General features: G+C 36.4%; 1 protein-coding gene and 1 pseudogene across 1 annotated transcript; both read right to left on the reverse strand.

The window, feature by feature from the left end:
* LOC148651406 (uncharacterized) overlaps positions 1 to 1,325 on the reverse strand; it is a 61,263-nt pseudogene extending 59,938 nt beyond the window's left edge.
* Positions 1,326 to 3,546: 2,221 nt separating this feature from the next.
* Positions 3,547 to 17,922, reverse strand: efhb (EF-hand domain family, member B). The gene is made up of 13 exons (XM_088601641.1): positions 17,717 to 17,922; positions 17,354 to 17,416; positions 15,086 to 15,229; positions 13,745 to 13,925; positions 13,317 to 13,427; positions 11,994 to 12,123; positions 10,462 to 10,545; positions 9,107 to 9,174; positions 7,417 to 7,571; positions 6,533 to 6,740; positions 5,883 to 6,098; positions 4,703 to 4,884; positions 3,547 to 3,788 (listed from the first exon to the last, which is right to left on the reverse strand). Exons 1-13 carry the CDS (start codon positions 17,777 to 17,779, stop codon positions 3,642 to 3,644), a joined length of 1,752 nt encoding a protein of 583 aa, XP_088457767.1. The 5' UTR covers positions 17,780 to 17,922; the 3' UTR covers positions 3,547 to 3,641.
* Positions 17,923 to 18,113: the final 191 nt, after the last annotated feature.

Below are 18,113 nucleotides of genomic sequence, written 5' to 3' on the forward strand. Positions count from 1 at the left end.
AACTTAGTCTCTACTTAAGTGGGTGTATTAAATTCAAACACTCAAATCCAGAAATCAAACCAAAAAACATTACATTTAATGCAGTACTGTTTATTAGTTTGATTTGTCTGAAAGTATTTTTATTTTTCTTAAAATTAATCAGTCATGTCTTACATGAGAAAATACCTGTTATGGGTTCGGTAATAGGGACCGAACCAGTGAGTGAACCCACTTGCAGGAGCGAACAAAGCCAAGTCGTAGTCCGAAAGCAAACCGTAATAGTAGGAACGAGCCGAGAGTCCAGGGGAAGCAAGATATCCGAAAGGGAACGAGTACCGAAGCCGAAGCGTGATCCGAAGTCGTAGTCCGTAGAGCAATCCGAGAATCCAGAGGTAGCCAGTGATCCAAAATAGAGCGAAAGTACCAATCCAAGCCGAGATCCGAAAAGCCGAAGTCAAAAGGGAAAAACCGCAAACCAAAATCCAAGACAAACACAGAGTAGATGAAGCGCAACCAGGAAGCTCGAAAGGGAAAACCAATACTGAGCAACGAGGTAGGGAAGGACAGGTGTTTAAGTAGGATGAGACGGGGGTGTGGTGGTGAATGGGAAAACTGATAGGTGAACTGATGGATAGGGGCTACACCTACTTCTGCCTCCTCCGTTGCCGAGAGGCAGGGATTGTAACATTACCCCCCCCTCTACGGGCGGCTCCTGACGCCCTAACGGGACGATCCGGGAAGTTAAGGTGGAAGTCTTTGATGAGATTGGGGTCCAGGATATCCTTCTCCGAAACCCACGAGCGCTCCTCCGGACCGTAGCCTTCCCAATCGACGAGATATTGTAGGGCTCCACGAGACCATCGGGAATCCAGGATTTTATTGACCGTGTAAGCAGGGAGTCCATCAATCACTCGAGGCGGTGGGGTTTTTTGTTGCGGTTTAGACAGGGTGGATCTGTGAAAGGGTTTAAGGAGGGAAACATGGAAAGTAGGATGGATCCGAAGGGTAGGAGGCAAGGCCAGTCTGTAAGTTACAGGGGTAATCTGGGCGAGGACACGAAAAGGACCAATGTACCTGGGAGCAAGCTTGCCAGAAGGTTGCTTAAGAGGAAGGTTACGAGTGGATAACCAAACAAACTGACCGCGTCGAAGTCTGGGTGGGATCCGACGGCGCCGATCAGTTACCTTCTTCTGCTGAGCTGAGGTGCGAAGAAGGGTGGCTTTGGCCTTCCTCCAGAAGGTCTTCAGGTTAGAGATATAGTCCTGAACCGAAGGGACCTCTGTGTTGGGGTGGGAGTCAGGGATCAGAGGAGGCTGATAACCTAAGGCACACTTAAAGGGAGACATGCCAGTAGATGTAGTATACAATGAGTTGTGTGCATACTCAGCCCATGGGAGCAAGGACACCCAATTATCATGGGTAGAGGAGATATAAGTCCGTAAATAGGTCAGCAGTTCCTGATTTATGCGTTCTGTCTGACCGTTGGCCTTAGGGTGGTAAGCTGAGGTAAGTGAGACTGAGGCGCCCAGTGACTTACAGAAGGCCCTCCAAAACCGGGAGACAAACTGAGGGCCCCTATCTGAAACAATATCCTTAGGGATGCCATGCAATCGGAAGATATGCTGTACAAACAATTCTGCTAGTTCTCGAGCTGTAGGTAAAGATAGTAGGGGAATAAAATGAGCAGATTTGGAGAAACGGTCTACCACTACCATAATAGTTGTGTGTCCATGGCTGGGTGGAAGGTCAGTAACAAAATCTACTGAGAGGTGGGTCCAAGGAGGATCCGGGATGGGTAAGGGTTGAAGTAGGATGAGACGGGGGTGTGGTGGTGAATGGGAAAACTGATAGGTGAACTGATGGATAGGGGCTACACCTACTTCTGCCTCCTCCGTTGCCGAGAGGCAGGGATTGTAACAATACCATATGTTGTTGGAATACATCTTAAGGTGCTGTCTCTGTCCATCTACTAAACTTTTATAATCAACTGTAACTGAATGTGCCCATTATTAAAAAGAAATGTCAGAATACAGAACTGGCTATGTTTGGGGATGTAGAGTACAGAGCTGCTAAACATTCTTCAGTATGATTCAGCAACATTTGTGCCGTTAACCTACAATATTAATGCTATGTTTAAAATTATGCACTGTCTGTTGTCACTGAGAGGGGGATATGAAGCATCTATTTCACAGGTGCACATTAATGTACTCTAACAGATACCTTAAAATGTAAAAAAATGTTCTCTTTAAACCTTTTCTAACAATTCCAGTAAACAACAAGCTGCATCAGAGGCTTTGAAATCAATGTCGTAGTAGAATCTGCACCTCCTGCAGTTTTTGAAATGTAATAATTGTCATTAAAAGAAGATAAAATATCCAATTATCTTGAGCTAAAAATCATTGATAGCTGTTCATTCTATTGATCATATAGACAACTGCCAAACTAGTTTTTATAAAATTGTTTTCAGTTAAAGCATTGCACTTTGCAGAACAGTTTATTTATACTTGATTAAAATAAGAAACCCCCATATACATAGTTTGTATTTGGGTATTATTTGAAGGCAATGAAACCTTTTGCAACGCACTGTATATTGTTTTCCGATCATCTACAGTTACAAGTAAGGAGCTTCATCTGACAGTGTAGAAAATATACCACCACAAGCAGACCACAGGAAGGTTGTTTCTACCTGTATTGGTAAATAAGGAAAATGAAGTCTAACATTTATCTGGTGATTTTGTATTTCAGTCTGCTTCCACTTTTCATGTGTTAACCATAAATTACATATTCACTTGTCTTAGTGATCAAGACTGCTTGTTACGGAACTTTCAGTATAGCATTAGTTTTGTGATTATAAATCTCAATATATGTTATGAAACAAAATAATAATTTTATTTGAAATTTCATTTCAGAATATGAAATATTAAAGTAGATTACAGGTAGATGTTCAAAACTGGAAAAAAAGCTTCTCTTTAAATTTCACAATGGAAGATTATTGGAAGATACAGTAAGTACCATACTCAAAAAGAACAGAGAAAGGTAAATAAACAGCTATATCCCACTGTTAAGTTTAACATAACATAACAGCTTGTATATAAAATGCTAGATTCACTGAAATACAAATAAAAATACAGATTATAAAATGAATAGCATGGATTAATTGGAAGCCTGAAACCTTACCTGAAATTTGAAGTTTGACATGCTTGTTTGTCTTTCTATATATAAAGCTGTTATGTTTTGCTCACCTGATTTTTATCACTTTCCTTGGTTGCATTTTAAATATTTGAATTTTATTGAGCACATTTCCATATCTGAGCCACATCAGTTCATATAGCCAGAGCCTGGTCTCCATGCCATTAATTGGAGCAGAGAGCACATGACTAACCCCCTGGAAACTAGTCTACTGCAGGGATTGTCCCCAGCAATGCTGGTCCCCACTAATACAACCCTTAATAATCCACAACCAAAACAGCATAAAATGAGAAAACTGTTCATGAGTAATTGTGTGAATGAAATGTAATGCAAATTCTAAATGCATTTTTGTCTAATAAATTCACTTTACAAAATGAGCTTAAAAAGACTCACTTTTATTTGCCGTCAAAAGACAAAACAACAGCCAAAGAAAGGTAATAGTGTAATAATTGTATAATTAATGTCGATTAGCACTACTTTGCCTGAATTTCATCTAGGACATTTCTGAATGTCTCCACGCAGACTTGTCCTCTGGGATGTTTCATAGCTGCCAGGTTCCAAACTTCATGAAATGTCTCCTCAGAAATATCCATTCCAACATTCCGAAATATACAGGCAATCTGAACACCACAAGAGGAATTAATTTTATTCAGAAATGTCAGATACTGAAAATAATAAAAAAAGCTGTTTATTAAGAATTTGCTTTTCCTGCATCTACATTTAAAATGAACCTGATTAAAACTACTATTCTCGCCTCATGTTGCACCTGTAGTTCTGTATTATGTTCAGTTTGTGTAACTGATTGTGAGGTTACATGAGTGGCCATTTCATCTCCTCTATATAAACATTTTTATGGCTATTACACAATACATTTATGGTCACTTTTGATTATAATAATAATAATAAACTTTATTTTATATAGCGTCTTTAAAGGTGGCTTCTCAAAGTGCTTTACAGGATGACAATAACAATAAATAAGAAGAATACAACAATAAATAAGAAGAATACACAAGATAAAACACAATTACAATATATAGAGGAGACCGTGGATGGTGGTACTAAGAAGAGCAGAGGGGTGAAGAATGGAACCAGTTAAGTAAAGGCTTTTCTGAAGAAGAGGGTTTTGAGTCTGGATTTGAAGGAGTTTAGAGAAGGTGACTCTCTGATATCTTTGGGCAGAGAGTTCCAGAGCTAGGGGGCATAACAGGAGAAGGACCTGTCATCCATACAATGTAGATGGGCTTTGGGGACAGTAAGGAGAGCTGAATTAGAAGAGTGAAGGTTGCGAGGTGGGGAGTAGGGCGATAATAGTTCAGACAGGTACTGAGGTGCCAAGCCATGCAGAGCCTTATAGGTGAGCATGAGGATTTTAAAGTCTACACTGAATTTGACCGGAAGCCAGTGCAAGGACTCCAGGATAGGAGTAATGTGAACACTTGCACTAAACCTGGTCAGGATTCTGGCTGCTGAATTTTGGACATACTGCAGTTTGTTCAGAGTAGATTTAGATTATATTTCTTAGAAAGAACTGTACCTCTTCTTTTGGCCTTGAGATGAAAAAGTCCTTTTCGTGGACCCCTTTCAAGCTGTAGAGAGATGGATGGATAAGCCCACCTGCATTGGATTGATCACCATAGTTAGTCCTATCACTAACACGCTTAATGCGTGGAGCTGCCAGATCGGTACGGACAGCAGGAATACCATACACCCGATAGCCTGTGGGAGAGACAAGAAGTAAAGAAAATACTTTACTGTGACAATGGAATGTGCTTACCTTATTTCAAGACAACTAGTCTAGAAAATTCACAAAACTGACACTTTATTACCTCTATTCAGCTTATCTAATTGAGTCACATGAAAACACCTCTCATTAACTGGTGGTAGCCTGATATAGTTAGCTAAGTCTTTTGTTAAGTAATATTCTTCGACCCTCAAATTTATAAGTAATTTCAAGACAAAGTGGTGCTGCTAGACAGAATAAAAACAGTTTTATTGTAATCATGGTAAATACTCACTTGAGAAAAATAAAGTTTATTTGTGACAAAAGAAGTAGAAATATGTGCACGATTAATGTATAATTGCATATGTATGCATAAAAAAGATTGTATACTGTGTTTGTTGACTGTTGTTGATTGAACAAGAAGTGTTGTGAGTGTTTTACACTTTGAACAGTGCATTAATTTCTAAGTGATGCTTAATGATTTTGCAGTGCAAAGAAAGGAAGCTGAAAAATAGAGGGAAGTTTTTCCATTATACATAATGTTTAAACGATTAATAAATTGTTTCATGGTGTTTCAGACAAGAGTTCTTCCTCAGTTGTTAAGGAAGAAACTTCATAAGATTTAAAAAGAATTCACTCTTTCTAAACATAACATTTACAGTATCAGTAACATCCTGAAAAACATGGTTTTCAATAATACATGGTCTTCAAGAAATTAATAAATTAATTTAATGTCAAAAACATAAAAACTTCACTTACTTTTTCAGGCATGTTTGAATTTCTTTGTTTTGCCTTTTTTTATGATTTAAATGATTTGAAATGACTTTATAATTTTTGTATCGGGGCCCCGACTAGCTTTGTTGGTAGAGCATGAGACTCATAATCTCAGTGTAGTGGGTTCGTGTCCCATGTTGGGTGCCAGGTCCTTCATGTTGGAGGTTGGGCACAAGGCTAACAACCCTGTATCATTTAGAAGAAACAGGCTCCCACTCACCGACTGTGGAAAGTCCACCAACAACTGCATTGACCATCGATGAGGAGGTGGTATAATTGTCTGGAACCGTTTTGGGTCTTGGCAGAGTTTTGGGAGTCTTAACCATACCACCTTCAGCTGGCACCAAATCTCCCTCTTTTGCCAAAGCTTCTTCTCTGATCCCTTCTTTTAGGGTTTTCTGTGAATGAGGAGGTGCACTGTCTGCCTTATTACGTCCTGAGAGGGAGAAACAGAAAAAGTAAACATAAGGTTTATAATGTAAACAATTTTTACCTAATATCTGGGGAGCAAGAAAAAGGTACTTGGTTTCATTTAGTTGTCCTAACTGACAAGATATAGCAGGACATTAAAATAAAGAGGGGGTCCTTTATTTGCTAATGTTGTAAGATATTTATGTCAGAATCGATTAAATAGTTACTATGTTTTAGTGTATACAATGGAAAATAACTGATTGAAAGAGAGTTATTTGTGTATGCTGTTTAGTGCTTAACTATTCTGCTAGTTTTTATATTTCACTTAAAGCAGACAATTCAGAAGATCGAGGGTCACCTCTAATCATTACACATAGAGAAGTGACATTACATATCCATGTTGTTTACATCACTTTTGTATGTACATATTAGTTTAAATGTTTTTTCAGTTTATTAAACCTTTTGTTAGTATCTTCTCCTCCAGCTCTCCAATGGGCATCTTGTCTTTCCAGTTCAGAAAGTTGGAAAACTCAAGGAAGTTTATCCGTCCATCATTGTCATAATCACAGAACGCAATTAAACTCTCTAGCAGTTGGGGATGTAAGTCCAAATTAAACTGCCTGCAGACATCTTGAAGGTCTTCTTTGCCAATAACTCCATTACCTTTCTGCACATACAGAAAAAAGTCATTTTCACAATTTATTTTTACTTATAGTGATTTGGTTTCTTTTTTGAAAAAAGAGAAAATATTGTACTTATTCTTTGCTTACATAAAATCACATTTTCACACAAAACAATCTAAGATTACTTGTATTATCATTAATATTTAATAATAAAACAGAGGAAGATCATTTATAGCCCCTGCTAGATTGGTAAACTGTGCAAGTGGGATTTCCATTCAATATAAGACAAATCCATTATTATAACTACTTTGGATAAAAAAATATTAAGCAAAATTAGGTTTGCCTTCTTTAAAAAAATGTTTGGTGATAGTGTAATTAGGAAACCTCTGTTAACACAGCACTGTGGTTCATGCAGATATTGCAGTAAAAAGTACAGTAAGCTAATAAAGGGAGTGTATATTCAAAACATATTTAATATACCATATTTTTATTTTGAATGAATGCAAGCATACTTGACAAACCTGAAACTAAATTTACAAAAATAAGGATTTGAACCACTCACCATAGTACAAATCAGAGTAAAATATTTTTCTAGTGTGACATAGAAGAGTTTAAGCAGTGTCTACACAACAGCCATCAGAGGTCAGCAAAATACCAAAAATAAATTACCATGCTACTAAAGAGTATCTGAATAATTGACAGGCATTGAAAACATGTCACCTTATCATAGTGTCTGAATGCTTCAAGAAGAGAACTGAAATTGTGGAAGTTGGCTTTTTTGAGGTGTTGGCGGACAGCATTCAGAATGGCAATCTTTCTGTCTTTACCACGCAGGAAGTCAAGAGACGCAGTGTGATGGAGAAGGTATCCTACACCTGAAACAAAGATTATTCTTGGAATTCTCTATTTGAAATTAGGTTGTTTTAGATTAGGCTACAGATGAAGCTCTTCAAAAATAACATATAGTATAGACTGGCTTTTCTTATTTTATGTCTATGATTTGTTTGAAAGAAACACTATAGCTTTCATTATTAATTTCTTTTTAGAGTTTTAATTATCAGTGAATGGACAGTTGTGTAAATAGACATGTTTGTTCATCAAAAGAACTTCTCATTATTCGGAAAACTACTTGAAAGATTATTGTATTTATATTGACTGTTTTACATTTTTTTTGTTTGATAATTGTATATATCATAAACAAATTGATATAATTTGCATATTTGTTACACAAGGAAATGTTGAGTGGCATTTTACTAAGTACATTAAAAGAAAAATGCAACTCTAGGGGCTGTAAAAAACTGTAAATAAAACATTTGTTCTTAGGATAATGTAATCTTGCATCAATAAAACATGGAACAGATTAAAAACAGGCAAACTAAATATTTCGAGGAGAGTAAGAAGACTGGAAACATTAAATTTTCTATTATAATCCAATTGAAATAATTATTGAAATTAATAATTATTATTGTTGCTGTCATTATTATTGTTATAAGGATCCTTATTATATAATATTATTATTATTATTATTATTATTATTATTATTATTATTATTATTATTATTATTATTATTATAAGGATCGCAGAAGTGGTTTACATATACACCATTTTACACCTGTAGCCCATACAGTATATCAGTTGAAGAAATAAGAAATTTCCACCTACTAATTCAGTAGCACCAAAGGTAATTACGCCAAGCCAGCAAAGCAGCTAGAGATTCACTGCCTCTTTTTGCATAATGTATATACAAAAATGCATTATTTTAAGACCTGGCACTGAGATTACTGAAGTCTGTAGACAGATATTTTAGTATACCACAGTTTACCATAAAACAACCATATTTTACCATAGAACATATGAAGATCAATTGTTAAACAAAGGACTGATTCCAAAGACTAGCAATTACAAATTGTGACTCTTGATTTAATTCACACATAATTCACATCCTGCTAAGTACTATAAACTGAAACAAAACTTAAAAAGCTTTTAACAGCACACGTACTACTCAAAATGTCCATCTTAAAATAGCCTAAATAACTCCGTGATTTCAACGCGAGTTGGTTTAATTTCCAGATTATTTAAAAAAAATCATAGAGCTCCCTCTACTGGGCTTCAGTGTAATTATATTTACATACAACCAGTAAGAAATATTATTAAGGTCTGATTATATTATTATGTATTAAAACCTCAAAACCTTATTAAATTACTTTTCCTTGTTTCATGTTTTAAAGCCATAAGTTCATAACATTTTGATACATGGTTTACTTCCATGCACAGCAAGTTGTCCTAAATTTTAAGTGTTCCAGTCATTCATATATTTCCTTGTGGCAGTGATATTCCTATGAAATAAAAAATAAAAGAACAATAGAAGAATTAAGTGTTTTAAATTTCACTTTTTAAACACCATACTTACCAAATTCATCAGGACGCACCATGATACCATAAGTGTGGTTGAGTGGGACATTCATTGTGTCTGCAATTCTAAAACAAGTCAAAAGATACTACCTTTTTAGATTTTGCAGTGACATAAAATTTCACTTCTTTTTTCTGTAGAATAAAAAAATGAATAAAGCATTGCATGAATTGTAAAATTTCACTTATACATGCTAAAATTAAAAGAATCGATTTGTATGTATATTCCACATGGCTTTGTATAAACGGAGCAGTTTCACATTTAAGGTTGAAAGTTTGTGTACTTTCGACTGGAGCCTCATCACATAAGATAATAAGATTCATATTCTTTCAAAGTTACAAAAAACACCTTTTCAGACAGTGAGAAGAAAAATCAAAGTAAATGATTTTTGTTTGCATTTATAAAAAATGTAAAGGTACAGTACATAATATAATATTTTTAATAGTTTTCTTTTAACACCTCACAGAATTAAAGATTACAGTATTTTTTAAATTACATATTCTGTGAAGTTTATTTACTTCCAATAGTTTCATATAAATATGATTTTTTTTAGATTTGGAACTATCTAAAATGACTTCACCATGGTTTAATCATTTATTGTAAGAAAAAGTTATTATGTGTAATGGCTTTTGACAAACTACTATTTGTATTAGGGACACAAGAGAAAACATCAGTTAATGTAATGTAAACAGCACAATTAAGTTTTAGTAGACGTTAAGTGACTTTATTTCAAAATTTTAAAAGATGCCAAAAGAAACCTGTGGAAGAAGGAAAGTTTAAAGGGTTCTATACCGAATGTACTGTACTTGTGTTACTTCTCACAAACAAGTCTTTTTATATTCAAATGAAAACAACAATCACAGGAGGCAGACAATAATATGAGTGCACAACTGCAATATCTTTTCCAAAACTACAAGTCTAGCACTAATCCAAACTGCGCTGCAACTATCCTTTTACAATATGAGCAAATAATGAAAAATTATGGTAGACAAAAAAAAACCAATACTGATTTTTTTTTTTTAATGACTGGAACAAAATTGCCATATTAAAGTGACTTGGATGACGATCCAGAGTTGAAAAAACAGGGCAATGTTCTCTCTTCACCTCCCTGTGTAATACGGTAAATTCCTGAGCTTGGAAGACAAAACAAAAGTAGCAGTCAGAACTCATGAAGAACCTAAATGTGAACGTAATTTTTAATAATATTATTTAAATGTAATTGTAATGTTTACAATACATATTTGGAGTTGGATTCATCACATTCAAAGAAATAAACATAAGCAAATAAAAAATTGTCTATAAACCAGAACCATTGATATTGTAAGTTACAAAAATATATTCTGTACCCAACTTACGGATCATGCACCTTGCCAATCTGTGGCTGAGTTCTTTCGCTGAAATCATCACTTCGTTTTATTACCAGTTTTGCACCTCTCTCCCTGAAAGGGAAAGGGAGTATCATGACATGATACCCTTGGACTTTAAAAACAAAAGTAAATATCAGGGTAATATTTTTCAAGAATGACTGCTAAAAGACATTTGAAAGAATGTTGTACTAGCTTGTTTAAATTGTAATCAATGTAAAAACAGAAGTGTTTGAGAGACCAGGTTGCTGCTCATCATCTGATGATCTTTTTTGTCATAACTGAAGGCCTGTGATATATACAGTACAGACCCCACGTCATGTCATTATACCTGTAACCGTTTGCATGATTTTACATGGGTTCTGTATACCGCTGTGAGATGCAGATGAATTTAATCTATTCATTATTTCAGTTGAAATAATGGGCTGTGTGAAGAGTTTCCATTACGTGATTGTGACAGGCCATCAGCCTGTGTGCCTTTAAGAGCCCCCAGATGGAGCGAGTTAGCGATTTTACTTATACGGCCTGCCTATTCCTCCTCAGACAAAGACCACATTGCATTCCTTCTCCTGTACAGGCCAAAGAGAAAAAAGGAAGGTCACTTTCTCCTTTGGGATCTGCCAGTGGAAAACTCTCTCCTCCCTGAGAGGGAGTTTGAGGGATGAGAGGCTGGAAGGACCCCAACTCTGTACACAAAGAGTGGCAGAGGGTCTATCTAGTGATGACTTTCTGGCAGTATGTGAAGACTAGGGAGCAGGGTGTGGCTGAAAGGACCGTGGCTCTGTAAGTGAAGAGTGTTGGAAGGTCCATCTAGCTTTTGTCTCTCTAGCAGTAATTGGTATGGTAATTAGTACTGAGTATACGCGTGGTGGCAATTGGACCTCAGGGCTGCCCGGGGAGTCAGAAACCTGTAGCAGAAGGATCAGAGGGCAGGAGATAAGACAGAAGGTTACCCTGCCCCCATACCAGAAGAGGAAGACAGGGGTTGCCTGTCTGCTCCTGGTTCTCTGACAACACAGTGTGTCTGACAGTATGGAGATGCGGGACTGAGGGTCGGCAGCTGTGGTGTGCGTGCGTCAAGGGCAGGGAAGTGAACTGGCAGCTGCAGGTTAGACTGAACAAGGAGCTTGTGGTCGAGGACGTGGGACCGCAAGAAACTCTGCCCCTGTACCACAAGAGGAGCAGGAGTTGCCTTTCTGCCCCTCTCTCTGTCAGCACAGTGTGTCCAAGAAGCAAACTGCGATGCCTGCATTATGAAAATATTAATAATAAGGGTGTGACTTGATATAAAACTCCTCAGACATTAAGAGAAGGAAATTTATTCAATAAGGAACCTCATACAGCTCCATTTCTTTAATCAAATATCCCTGTTTCTTTTAGTTGAGACTTTGTCTTTGGTTTGCAATTTGTTTTTTTACAATTCCTGAAATACAGGTATTGCTAAAACACTGTAAAGATATGAGACAATCGTATTTCCAGATGTAAATATAAGTATTATGTACCAAATGGTGTAAGGAGCTTACATCTGCAGATGATGCAGCCACTGAAGAGATTTTGAGACATTTCTGCCATCGTTATAATGTGGAGTTGCAATTCCAAATCGACTGCTTTTACTATATTTTGTCCAATCATATTTCCTATTCACTGGTTCTCCTGGAAAAAGAAAATATTTTTAATTGAAGATAATTAAGTTCTCAACAATCATCTATCTCTGTAATCCCTGTATCCATCAACATATAGATTTTCTCTTCTATACTGTGCTGCATTTTCAGAGTTTATTTTACAGACACTCCCCCCTTTAAAAAACAATAAGCAGTCCTTGCATCTTCACTAGAACATAGTTTAGCAACATTTATTAATTGTCCACTGTGGTATAGAAACTTTTTTTTATCATGGTTGTAATTATTGTTAATTGCTGTTAAATGCTGATAATTAAATTGTTGTTAATTACTGTTAATTACTGTTTATAATTGACTTATTCGACCATCTCCTAACTGAGGAAAGTAATATTGTTAGGAAGGCACATGCAACAACTGAAAAATAAAGGTTTAACCCCATACACATGATCAATTGGTCATCTGAAGGACTAAATATGAATTGAACTCAGTTGATCAGTGTCACATGAAAAATATGTTATAGAGGGACTGATGAGGCAAAAGGTTTGGGAGCTTGCTGAGTAAAATGCTGTTCACTTTTTCAGAATTGGCAGATTTTTAAATGTAATGGTTTCTCAGAAGATAAAAAATAAAGACTACAAAGGTGGAACATTATAATAAACTTCAGACGTTGATGAAAAGCTGTCTCAATGTGATAGCGGCCAATGAGTCACACTTTACTTGAAAAGCTGTATGTTTGAGTAGACAGTACAGTATGTTTTACATGAATAAGCAAATTAGGTCACAAACGAGTAAAATTCACTAGGAAAAAATGCTATAATGATTGCAGCAGTGTGGCGCAGTGTTCAGCAGTGCTACCTCACAGTGCGGGGGCCCTAGGATTAGTTCTGGCCCTGATGTGCTACTGTATCTGTGTCGAGTTTGTATGTTCTTCCTGAGTGTTCCAGTTTCCTCCCACAGGGGAAAAGACATACTGTAAGTTAACTGGCTTCTGGTACACTTGGCCCTGGTATAAGTGTGTGCGTGACATTGTATGCATCTGTGTGTGCTATGTGATGGATTTGCAAAATTGCAATCCAACCCAATCCTGCCTTGCACCTATTGCTTGCTGGAAAAAGCTCTGGCTCCCTTGCAACCCTAAATTGGATAAAGTGGATAGAAATGGATGGATGAATGGGTGGAAAATGCTATTTTAAATCCAGTATCAGTTAGAAATGGAGTTCTTCATACCAACAAAGTAAGCATTGTGTGATCTGATGTACAAGTGGTGTCCTTCCTGAAGTTCTTTCTCTACTTGTTCATGACTCTTGGGTGGATGAATAATCTCTCCTGCATTCACACCTAAAATTGACAGATAGGACATTTGTATTATTTATTATTTTTGTCATTTGTACTTATGCTTAATTTCACACTTCTTATTGTGATGATGTAGGATGCTCACTTCATGAGCAAAACATCTTCAGATGAACTCAAATGTTAAAAAAGAATTCAAAGTATGGATATTGCTTTAGCATAAAGTATTAGTTCTCTGAAATATTTTTTGCTCCATAGAGTTATGAAGATATTTTTTATTTTAGTTTTCTCTGTTACTAATTTCGTTTAAAGTTGTTTAATCTTAATTCAACAACACAAATAACAAAGCTGGCTTTTTTTCTTACTTTGTAAAGTCTTTGAACCAAATGTAGTTTTTTCAATGTCCATCCCATTTGGTAACCCCAATGGTTGATTACATGTTCTTCCAAGTGGGGCTTTCTGATGGCTTGAATAAGCAGCTTCACGTAGCTCTTGTAACTTTTGTTGAAAAAGTGTCTTTGGAGATGGATTAGTCAATAATGCCACCTGTAATAATAATAATATCCATTCAATGAGAGGCACAGTGATTTATCAGTTAGTGCTGCTGTCTCACAGCTCTTGGATTTTAGTTTAATTCCAGTATAAATGGAGGTTTGAATGACACAGAACACAAGTGGATGTTGTTGTAGAGCAGCTGAGTGATGTCACTTCCTAAAAAAGAACGCTTAATATCTCAGAAACCAAAGCAGTACAAACACTGATTTGAACAGCACAAATGTAGCAGAAATGAATCACTTTTTAATCACTGTTAGTGTTTTTAGTAGGAGGACCAACCTTACAGAGCTAATCGAATTAGCTGGGAATGATGCTTCACCTGAAGAAAATATTTGTTCTCTATTATCCGTCGTTCCATTTTGAGGAGCGGGAATTGCATACACACAAAATTTTGCTGTTTTGCTTTTGGGTCCGACAGACATTTTTTGCCACTCATTGCTTAAACATATCCAACAAAGGGACATCCCTCACCAGCGTCACACTAAGTGAACACAGGGTAAGCCTTCTCACTTCACCCAGAATTCCATGAGGTAATTGGGCTGAAGACATTAAGAGCTGTAAGGCTGCAGTGCTAACCACCAAGCCAGCATACTACCGTCAAGTTAATAATCATCGTCAACATCGTCATAACAGTGCAGAACATCATCAGAACAAGTTGGGAAGAGACAAATTAAATAGCTATACAGTTAACGGAATAAAGACAGAAAGTTAGTTAAACTTGGAAAACAACAGATCCTAAAAAGAGATTGGGAATTTGAGCAATACTTCATTCTTAAATTGAAATGCTGAAAAACTGTTGCACCTGAGCATGAGAATGTTAAATGTAATGAAATCGTGATTGTTATTGATCAAGAAATCCTTAAAGAAAAGAATTATTCCAAGATGACAGCACACTAACAAATGTTCAAAACTATATCAATCAGGATTAAGTATTACAAGGATATGACAGTCCATCTTAGAAACAAGGAAGAGTATGACAAATTTGAAAGAAATTATATCTCTTTTGTGAGCATTTACAGTATTAATGGTAAGTGGAGATGTAAAATCACAGCAAAACACAAATACAGTACATTAGACTATAATGCAATAAAGGTTCTGAATAAATTGTTTTGTTTCTGAGAAACTATGATTATATATACCTACAGACTTACAGTTAAAGAGGGCCTTGTGCTCACACCATGCACAAGACTACTAGCTACATCTGGATCACTGGCTTTCCCATAGAACACTCTGACAGCCCCTGGATCTGGTCGTGTTGTGTTCAGAAACTTCTTAACTACTGGAGGAGTAACAGGCTGCAAATAAAGGTAAGAATATTACTAACACTTCATAGATACTAATGAGATCATGCATATCTAATAAAATTCAAGGTCACATAAATGTCTTCTTTTTGAAAATGTTTTCATTAATGTCAAAGGCAATAAAAAAACAATCACACATCATACCCAACATACAGTATATACATATATATGAATGGATACAAGTATAAATAATAATTACATATGCAGGATGAGGACTTTATTTAAAGCTTTTATAATTCCTGGCAAGAGACAGTACACTATATATACAGTATATATATATATGTGTGTACAGTACATGTACCCATACACATATACAAAATAACATTGTTATACAGTTACTTTGCTATATAGTAATATTAAATATTACTATCATATAGTTAAATATATAAAATATTAATATATTAAATATATTTCTATATAGCTACAGTTAAAAGGTAATTCTCCCATAGGTCAGATTAAACTGTGTAGTCTCAAACAGTAAATGGGATAGACACCAGCTGTCTAGGAACAAGAATCCACAAAGAACTGCAGAAACATAAACTGCATCAAATTATATGAAGGTGGGTAAGCAATTATAAATACAGCACCAGATAATGTGGGGAAGCAATTAAGAAATAAACAAAACGCGAGGATGCATAGTTAAAAGCATAGGATTTAAAGGAATTTCAAGGAATATTGTATAATGCACTAATAAGGACCCAATTAGAACATTGTGTATAATTGTGGTCATCATGAAAATATATTGCTGATCTAGAATCAGTCCAGAATATAGTGAATTCCTTGGCTTAATGGAATGTCCTATACTGACTGGCTGAAGGAACTCAACATTTTAGTCTTAAACAGGGAAGATTATGAGGATACCTGATATACTGTATATATTTAAACTCTTCTATGTTATTGACAAGGTCAACTCAGTGGATCCCAAAGGGTAGTGAGAGCATAAAACAAGAAATGGCTGGACAAAATCCTTGGATCCATGAACTACTAACTACCAAATAAGCTAGAATGGCTAGCAGCCATATCACCCTGCAACTCACAACTGGCAACCCACTGAAGCTAAGTAGGTGTGTGCCTGGTCAGTACCTGGATGGGAGACCTCCCAGGAAAAACTGAGTTTGCTGCTGGAAGAGGTGTTAGTGGGGCCAGCAGGGGGTGCTCACCCTGCAGTCCATGTGGGTCCTAATGCCCCAGTATAGTGACAGGGACACTATACTGTAAACAGGCGCCGTCCTTTGGATGAGACGTAAAACTGAGGTCCTGACTCTCTGTGGTCATTAAAAATCCCAGGGTGCTTCTCAAAAAGAGTAGGGGTGTAACCCCAATTTCCCATTGGCCTTTACCAATCATGGCCTCCTAATAATCCCCCTCTATGAATTGGGTACATTACTCTGCTCTCATCCCCACTGATATCTGATGTGTGGTGAGCGTTCTGGCGCACTATGGCTGCCGTCGCATCATCAAGGTGGATGCTGCACATTGGTGGTGGTGGAGGGGAGTCCCCATTACCTGTAAAGCGCTTTTAGTGGAGTGTCCAGAAAAGCGCTATATAAGTGTTATTATTATTTATTATTAAATGGCATCCTCTCATTTTTAACTTTTTTTACATTCTTAATAATTTCCTCCTGTAGACAATATGGAGATGCACTAAAACACAGTTGCAAGACAAACATAGTTAAAGTTTAAATGAATTTAAACCAAGGAACATTACATTTAAAAAGTGCAATACAGTACAGTAAGGTTTAATTTAGAACGGTGCACAACTGTCGTCACTGTGCGACATACAAGAATATCATTATTCTTCCACCCTTAAAAGGAAGAGTGATCAGATAGTCCCCAGGCTTAAATAATATTCATACAAGGACAGTCTAAGAACTTGTATTTTTGATAAAGGCAATACAGTTGATCTCATCAGAATCGACCATCCTACACAAGCCAAGGATACAAGCGGAATCCATGGGGGAAATCTGAAAACGGGGGATATTTTTTTCTTCAAAGTGTTTGGGTTCCTGGAACATACAGTCATGTTCCCGATACTCATGCCTTGGCTTCTTTTATCAATTAACTACTATTAGGCACCAGTAGCCCATACTGGCTGCGAATTAAGAAAACAAAACTTACCCTGGGAGTAATTTCCTTAAGACATGTTTCTGCTCTTTCGCCTGTTGGTATTAACTTTCCTGCCTACGAGAGAAATCAGCGCACAATATCAGTGTAGGTTCCATAAAAAAAAAAAATCTTATACAAATACTCATATCACGTCTACACATAAATACATGACAAATTAGAAATAAGATTTAATCAAAACGGTTTTCAATCCACCTTAAATCCAAAATAATTATAGCACTCGGATGTACATATTACATAACTAGATGTATCTGTACTACAAGGAACACAGAGATATTCTGGTTTCTAATTCTGGCTGGTATGAAGTATTTTGCAAGCTAAAATATTACACGATGAAATAAATAAATAAAACATTACCGATTTAATACTTGGAAATCTGTCCTTATATTTCCCAGCATATATAGCCTCACGTTCCAACATTTTTCCTCTTTGTAGTATAAGAAAATTGAACGTTGTACTAGATCGAAAAGCGGTTTGTCTTCAAGCGCTACATAAAGATATTTCTCATATCACACTCCTGCACAAGTCAGTGGCTAGGACTGCATTGTTCAAGTACTGGGATCATGATACATTTCACATAATGTTTATGGTGCGCAGCTAGGCAACAGGTGCTAGGAGACAGCTGCTACACATCAGCAGCGACCGTGCTGCTTCCATTATGTATGTAGTACATGACAAAACGTCAAAGCTCACATGGCACAGTGAGAGGTAAACTAGGCACTTTTAGATATTTCCCCCCAAAATATGAAGGCTT

This window comes from Lepisosteus platostomus, chromosome 12 (assembly GCF_059453375.1).
Source record: "Lepisosteus platostomus isolate fLepPlt1 chromosome 12, fLepPlt1.hap1, whole genome shotgun sequence".
NCBI classification, from domain to species: Eukaryota; Metazoa; Chordata; class Actinopteri; order Semionotiformes; family Lepisosteidae; genus Lepisosteus; species Lepisosteus platostomus.